Raw genomic sequence first — 7,352 nt, 5'->3', positions numbered from 1 at the left:
TTTAAATATCAACATGTTGGTTTAAATGTTGGGTTTTTGTGATGCTGCAGCGTTTAAACACTTTGTAAAATAAATGATTTCACTTTAACAATGGAGGTGATTTTTAACTAACCAGAGGTTTAAATGTATCATAATTTAACTCTTCATCCCGGTTAGAAGACCAAATTATTATATTAAAACTTAAATATAGATTTCTGCTGTAACCTAAAAACTAAGTCACAATTTAAAAAATGTTTATTGTCTGAAAATCTCATCACAAAACGCAGAAATTGATATTTATTTTTCGTTTCTTCTGCAGAAAGTGGTTACAGGGAAAACTKCATATATATTTATGAAATGAATGTTTTTGTGGTGGAATAGAAGCTGCTTGGTTCTGATTGTCATGATTTTTAAACATGTTTTCTTCTCAGACTAGAGGAAACTGATGAATTATTGAGCATTTTGGTTCATAAAGTCACAACATTCATAGTTTCTCTTAAAGGACATTTTAGTTCCATTAGTCTTTKTATTTTTCACATGAAGCATCAGACATGTTTATTCATTTTTATTTATGCCATATTGTCCTGAACCTGATCCAAACTAACTTGTAGCTGCATAAAACAGATGGTTTTATTTTTTAAAATAAATCCTGTTTCTAACAGGCTGATTTTAATATCTTGGAAATATGGCAAAGTTCCCAGAGCGTCTGTCGCTAAAACACAGAATCAGTTTTCAAAAGTAAATGTTGAAATAATTAGTTTCCCTGAACATGAAGGATTTTATTGAGTTCACAACTGAACACATTTAATCTCCAGCAGAAATATTTTTACTGAACATTTAAAATAATCTGTTTTGCTGAAGTTGATCTTTTTAGCAGCAGAAAGCCAAACAGTGACCAGTCGGCCATGTTGGATGTGAAGCTAGCAAACTGAAGGCGGGTCCAGTTGGTTTTGTTGGGATTCGATGGTTCTGAAAAATAAAAACTGAAATTATAATTCAGAGCGAAAACAAGAAAACGTGGTTTGATCAATCAGTGTCAGATTTTAAATGGTTTTCTTTCCCTTTTGGGAAATAAAATCTGGATCTGAATGGAGTTTTAAATAATAATAACAATAAATTAAGATGCTTTTTACTTATTTATCTTAATTAGCTTTATTGCATCTGCAGTTGATTTTAAATACTTTAAACTTTTTTAAACCCTGGCTTAAAAATACTTTTTAAAATATGCAATTATTTGGTTCTATTAATTATTATTTAATTATATTTTTGTTTTTTAAAAACATTCTGCTGAATATAAATCTCTGCTTATCTCATTCTACTTATTTTTTTATTCCGCCGGCCTCTGACCGGCCCTGACCGGCCTCTGACCGGCCCGGGGCCCCGCCGGCCTCTGACCGGCCCTGCGGCCCTCATTGATCCGCTCAGTCTGCGGACATGCGCTAATCAGCTGATGCGCTAATCAGCTGATGCGCCGCAGCCGCCTGCATTTAAACGCGGCTGCGCGGCGGTTCGGTCCAGACCCAGCATGGCTCCGTTGGACCGAACCGCGCAGCAGAACAAACCCTTCAAGCAGCGCAAGAGCTTCGGTGGGTCTCGGAACCGGAACCGGGGGTCCAGACGTCTGAAGGAAAAACTCACTGGGAGTCTGTTTTCTCTCCGCAGCTACCAGAAAGATGGAGGTGGCGGGGATCCGGTCCAAATTCCCGAACAAGATCCCGGTGAGTGTCCGGTTCGGCCGCGGTTCTGGAGCTGGTTCTGTTTGGACTCACCTGGTTTCCCTGAACTTCAGGTGATCATCGAGCGATACGAGAAGGAGAAATTCCTTCCGCCTCTGGACAAAACCAAGTTCCTGGTTCCGCACGAACTCACCATGACCCAGTTCGTCACCATCATCAGGTAGGCGGAACCGGTTCTGGAACCATTTCAGAAACCCAGCCGGTTCTGATGGAGCCTGGTTCTGATAGTGTGGAGGTTCAGAGCTGAAGGGATCCGTCTAATTCCTGAAAAACACTCATTAGTCTGACTCCATGTACACATGGTTCTGGTCCCCAGCCTGGTTCTGGTCACCGGCCTGGTTCTGGTTCTGGTCCTGTCGGCCCAAACCAGTCATGTTCTGACTTCTGGGTGACCTTTAACCTGGTCGATTCGGCAGTCTGCCGTCCAGGCCTCAATAAATCAATCCTCTGACTGGACTGGACCGCTCTGGTTCTGGGTCCAGTTCTGCAGATGTCATGTTTCCTTCCAGAGTTCTGTTTACCTGAGCTACAGAACCAGTCTGGGTCAGGCCCGGTTCTGTTCTGCAGTAGAACCTGGTTTTATCCTTAAAGGGCCGGTATCGAGTTAATCGCCGTTGTTTGTTTGTCCCTCTTTTAAATCAAACCTGGATTGTTTTGTTTGAGAAATCAGTTGGTCTCCATGGCAACTGTTCAGCTGTTAAAACACCTGGGTGGGCCTAGCCCCGCCTTCAAGGCACAGCTCCTCCCTGCTCGGCTCCTTCAGACTAGCCAGCAGCAATTGGCAAGCAGCTGCTGAGCTGCAGCTCTGATAAAAACACTAAAGGGTTAATGGAGCAGCCATGTTGGGATGACTTCCTGGGGGCGGAGCTTCAGGGAGCAGGAGCTTTTAAAGAGACAGAGGCCCAATTTCAAAACGTTAAAATGGAAACTCAACGTTTTGGAAAGTCCAGAGTACCGCCCCTTTAAGAACCGTCAGTCCCGGTGACGGTTTGGCTTCCAGCAGGTGTTTAACGGTGGAGGGAAACCAGCTGGTGGTTCCGGCTGGGATCCGGTTCGTTTGGTTCCTGGTAAACGGAGGATTTTATCCTGACGGAGCTTCAGCTGTGGTTTAAATATGAAGGAAACGGCGACGATGTGATGCCAAGTGCCTCAAATGCAGCACCGACCCAGTAATGTTCTGGATCAGAACCAGCAGGTCCAAAGGGTCTGTTGTTGTTCCAGTTAAAAAACTTAAATGTTTCATTCAGACCCGGTTCTGTAGAGGCAACAACCCAAATGATCTGAACCGGGTCTGGTTCTGATCCAGTTTCTGCTGGGCTGAGCCGTCTGACTCTCCAACTTATTTAGTGAACTGTCAGGTGATGAAAGTCGGTTCTGATCCGGTCTGGTACCAGAACAGGCTCTGACTAACGGCTGCGTTTCCCCTCCAGGAGCCGGATGGCGCTGTTGCCCAGCCAGGCCTTCTACCTGCTGGTGGACGGCAGCGGCCTGGCCAGCCTGTCGCTCACCATGGCTCAGGTGTACAAGGAGCACCAGGACGACGACGGCTTCCTCTACATGACCTACGCCTCCCAGGAGATGTTCGGACTTTGACTGGACCGCAGCTCCGCTGGGCTGAACCTGCTGTACATAGAAAATATTTTTATAGATGTTGATGGTGTTTTAATGATCTAATAAATGTTGACTCTGGCTGCAAAGGTCCAGTCTGCTGGTTCTGACTTGGTTCTGCATGAGGCGTTCAGGGTCATCGGGGACGAAGAGTTTCTGCAGGTTAACCTGAAATTCAGTGGATTTCAAACAGAAGCTGCAGAACTTTGACATTTAACCTGCAAAGATATAAAATCTGACTGGATCCGTTATGAGTTATTAATGTTTAAACTGCTGAGCGGGTTTTGGTACCGGGGGTCGACTGAGTATCTTAAAACTTAAACATGATTAGATCGCGTTGGCCTGAAAGTTTCCTATAAACTGAACTTGCTGCTCTGTAAAACTGCTGCTGCGCTCTGATTGGCTGATTCAGGTTCGGCACTAGGACACCTGTACCTAATAAAGTGGCCAGCAATGGACTAAAGTGACAGTTCTGCCCCCTGCTGGAAGAACCTGAGAACTGCAAGTTATTGAGGAAAATTAGGGTCAGAACTATTCGTACCCCTGGTTGATGGAGGTCTTTGATTCTTGTGATGCTAATAAAGTTTTTTTTCTTCCAAAAGCTTGAAAGTTTCTTAAAATGTGAACAAGTTTCACATCGAAACGTCTTGAACATGTTCGAGTCTTTTGGAAGATTCTTGTCTTTCATGTGAAGGTTGATCTGAGGTATGAAAACTTATGAGCTCAGCTGCAGGTTTTCCAGGTGATCAGATGAAACGATCCGTGTTTCTGTGGAGGTTCTGCTCACCTGAGCCGACCAGCAGTTTGGACCCGGCAGACGGAACCGGCCTGACCAGTTTGGACTCGTCTCGGTTTCTGTCTGAACAGAAGTTAAACTTTTAGACCTGGTTGACTCTTGACGTCATAAACCAACATCTGATTTCATGAATGTCAGTAATGACCTTAATACCAGGGTTAAGATCTTAATGGACTTTTAATATAAGTTTTAATGAATCTTTGAATTAAAAGTGTCGGTACCGACGTTCATAAAAACTCCTTCATTGCTGCGTTGGTCTCATTCACTTCCTGTTAGATTTTTTGTGTTATTTTTATTACATTAGGTCGTTATTCAGTCTAATGTAAATCAGTGACGTGCTGTGCTAAAACATACTGATTGCTGTGTTGAATATAACTGATTGTTCACCTTTGGGAGAACTCTGGCCTGTGTGTTGATGGAGCTGCCATGTTTTTCCCAAATGAAAGTCCGGCTCTAGCAGAGAGAACCGGACCTGAGGCTCGGAGGAGCAGCGGAAGTTCGGCCATAAAATTCATGTCTGTGGTTCTTTTATGTTCATGGAAAATATCACTGCCCTTCAAATAAATCGCTGCCACTTTGGTTTCCTGGGTTTTGGAGGTTTGACGGCATGTTGTGGTTTTTCTGTTTAAAGGATTTATCCGAACCAGAGTCCGGATCTGCTGCTCCTTTATGGGTTTAGCTGTAGATACCTGCATGATTCAATTCTCATGGTTTGGAGAGACGCTGCGGTCATTGACTGGTCATCAGCTTTGGACTCTTTGCCACTAATAAACCATTAATCTGAATATTAATGTTTGCTGTGATGTCCAGACCAGGTCTGACGCCATCAGTTCCTTTCATTTTAAACTTGTTGGTTGTTTTTAAAGTTTTATTTCAGAACTGATCTCATTTCCTGACCTCTTCTCTCTTCGTCCTCCTTCAGGAAACCAGCAGGTCTCTAAACTCCCACATCAGAATCAACGTAAGGAAATAAATTCAGGCTCCAGTCGAGTTTCTGCGACTTGAGTCCTAATCTGTCAGAAAACCAAAGACAAGGAGGCAGAAAGATCCCGGAGTGAGGAAAGTCTTCAGTTTTCACCAGAAAAACTCAAACTGCTTCTGTGTCCATGTAAGTAACAAAGTCCGTTTGGTTCTGATCGGATTCATGAAACCAGGACGGACTTTCTGAGGAAGCCGATGATCAATAAAGCGTCTTTTGGTTCCTTACGGAAAAAGAACCAAAGTTCATTCTGAGCTTCCTCTGAGTCTGGACCGGACCGGACCGGACCGGATCGAACCGGAACGAACCGGATCAAACCGGACCGAACCAGATCAAACCAGATCGAACCGGACCGGACCGAACCAGATCAAACCGGATCGAACCGGACCGGATCAAACCGGACCGAACCGGACCAGATCAAACCAGATCGAACCGGACCGGATCAAACCGGAACGAACCGGATCGAACCGGACCGGATCAAACCGGACCGAACCGGACCGGACCAAACCGGAACGAACCGGATCGAACCGGACCGGATCAAACCGGACCGAACCGGACCGGATCGAACCGGTCCGGTTTGGACCGGGTTAACATCTGAACCCGTCTGTAAACACAGAACTTCAGTGTCGTTTCTTCAACCTGTGTTTCCGTCCAGCAAACTGAATTTACCAACAGATATTCTCTCCAGCTCTGAGGAACATTAGTTCAGATAAAAACCTAAAACTGACTTTAAAGCTTTTAACCGTAAATTTAAAATGATGCAATCAAATGAAAACATTTTTAACAGGAAGTGAAGCTGCAGGCTTCCTGTTGGATGTTTAGCTGAAACTCGTCGTTTCAGTTTTAGGATTTTTTTCTGTTCTGTCAACAGGAACATTTTGTGTCTCAGGGTGGAAAAAGTTAAATCTAAAGCGGTTCTGTTTAGGTTCTGGTTCTTCTCATTTAAGAGGCTGATGCAGGTCAGAACCCAAAAATAAGAAACCAGCAGCCAAGTCCAGAGAAAAGGTTAAAATCCTGAAGACGTGTTGGAACATGCAGTCTGGAAGTTGATGACATGAGCAGCTGAACTTCAATCATCTCCAGCAGAAACGTGGCGGCGATCAGATCTCAGTGGAACATGAAGAACCTGCATCTGCAGCAAAGAGTCCAGGTGAGGAAAATAATCCCACATCTGGACGCCTCATGCTGAAACACGGAGAGCATTACAGCTGCTTCTGTTTGATTGGTTCTGGTTCTGGATGCAGACCAGAACCAGAACCTGAGAGGTCTGCAGGTTGACCCAGCAGCAGATCTTTGTGGTTCTGATCCGTTCAGTGATTTATAAACAGCTTCCTGCAGAGCCTCAGTCAGAACAAACTGCATTTATTTCACCGAGACGTTTGCTAGAAGCTTCTGGAACAGAAACGGGTTAAACCCATAACTGTGAGAATGAAGTCCTGAGGTCCAATTGGTCCGACTGGTGACATAAGACCAGCTCAGCAGAACCCGGTACCGTAAAAAGTGTCATCTGGTGGCTTGAGACTCTGCAGAGAACTGAGGAGGAGCCAGAAACCATCAGAACTTCCTCTGTTCCGTCTTCACCTCTGAGCAGAAGTTCGTCCGGTTCTGACCAACCCGTCTGTAAGTACAGAACTTTCTGTGTCAGTTTTTACCAGAGTTCTGTTTGTTGTTCTGGTTCCTCCTGGTTTTATCAACACTTTTCTGTCTCATCATAATTCACACAAAATGAACTTAGAAACTTTTATTCAACTTTTAAACAAATGAGGAAATGAATGTTGTTAAAATATAAAACAGGAAATATGCAGCAAGACGAGCCTCGTTGTTTCCTGCTGTTTGATATTTAGATGAAGTTTTTATTAATACATTTTCTCAGTTTAAATAGCTGTAAACTGTTTCTGTTTAGTTTTTCTGTCCTTTTTATTATGATTCTGCCAAAGAAGCAGCAACAGAAGCAGGAAATGAAAAACCAAACGTCAGTTTTTACCTCTCAGCTCAACATCCTGATCCTCTCCGACCTCCAGCTGTCAGCAGAAACATGGCGGCGATCGATCGGATCTCAGTGGAACATGAAGAACCTGCATCTGCAGCAAAGAGTCCAGGTGAGGAAAATAATCCCTCAGATTACCTGAAGCACGACGGCTACTGATGACATCATCAAGGTTTATGGAGAAACTTCACATCTGAAAATGTTAAAACGTCACAGACACACACACACACAGACACACACACAGACACACGCACACACACACACACA

General features: G+C 44.1%; 2 protein-coding genes across 7 annotated transcripts in view; both read left to right on the top strand.

Moving 5' to 3' along the window:
- Positions 1 to 1,454: 1,454 nt before the first annotated feature.
- Positions 1,455 to 3,412, top strand: map1lc3c (microtubule-associated protein 1 light chain 3 gamma). Its single transcript, XM_008421567.2, has 4 exons — positions 1,455 to 1,565; positions 1,642 to 1,697; positions 1,769 to 1,875; positions 3,146 to 3,412. The coding sequence occupies exons 1-4, from the start codon at positions 1,505 to 1,507 to the stop codon at positions 3,306 to 3,308; spliced, it is 387 nt and encodes a 128-aa protein (XP_008419789.1). The 5' UTR covers positions 1,455 to 1,504; the 3' UTR covers positions 3,309 to 3,412.
- A 124-nt stretch (positions 3,413 to 3,536) lies between these two features.
- The window catches only part of LOC103472223 (CD209 antigen-like protein A), a 13,337-nt gene continuing 9,521 nt past the window's right edge, over positions 3,537 to 7,352 (top strand). For 2 of the 6 annotated variants that reach the window (XM_008421730.2, XM_008421685.2), the window contains exons 1-2: positions 6,393 to 6,718; positions 7,090 to 7,197. In XM_008421730.2, coding sequence (XP_008419952.1) covers positions 7,134 to 7,197 — 64 coding nt within the window. In that variant the 5' untranslated portion in view covers positions 6,393 to 6,718; positions 7,090 to 7,133. Of the gene's footprint in view, positions 5,228 to 5,689; positions 6,249 to 6,388; positions 6,719 to 7,089; positions 7,198 to 7,352 lie in introns of those variants that run through there. The other 4 variants (XM_017304823.1, XM_008421720.2, XM_008421694.2 and 1 more) reach the window with 4 other exon arrangements.

This window comes from Poecilia reticulata, linkage group LG1 (assembly GCF_000633615.1).
Source record: "Poecilia reticulata strain Guanapo linkage group LG1, Guppy_female_1.0+MT, whole genome shotgun sequence".
Classification (NCBI taxonomy): domain Eukaryota; kingdom Metazoa; phylum Chordata; class Actinopteri; order Cyprinodontiformes; family Poeciliidae; genus Poecilia; species Poecilia reticulata.
The sequence above is the reverse complement of the archived record's forward strand: the minus strand, read 5'-3'. Positions and strand labels throughout refer to the sequence as shown.

Bases quoted from the DNA above. Each gene is read 5' to 3' on its own strand.
- map1lc3c (XM_008421567.2), top strand. From the start codon at position 1,505: ATGGCTCCGTTGGACCGAACCGCGCAGCAGAACAAACCCTTCAAGCAG. The intron at 1,698-1,768 runs GTGAGTGTCCGG...CCTGAACTTCAG, and splicing joins AATTCCCGAACAAGATCCCG to GTGATCATCGAGCGATACGA. The intron at 1,876-3,145 runs GTAGGCGGAACC...TTTCCCCTCCAG, and splicing joins CAGTTCGTCACCATCATCAG to GAGCCGGATGGCGCTGTTGC.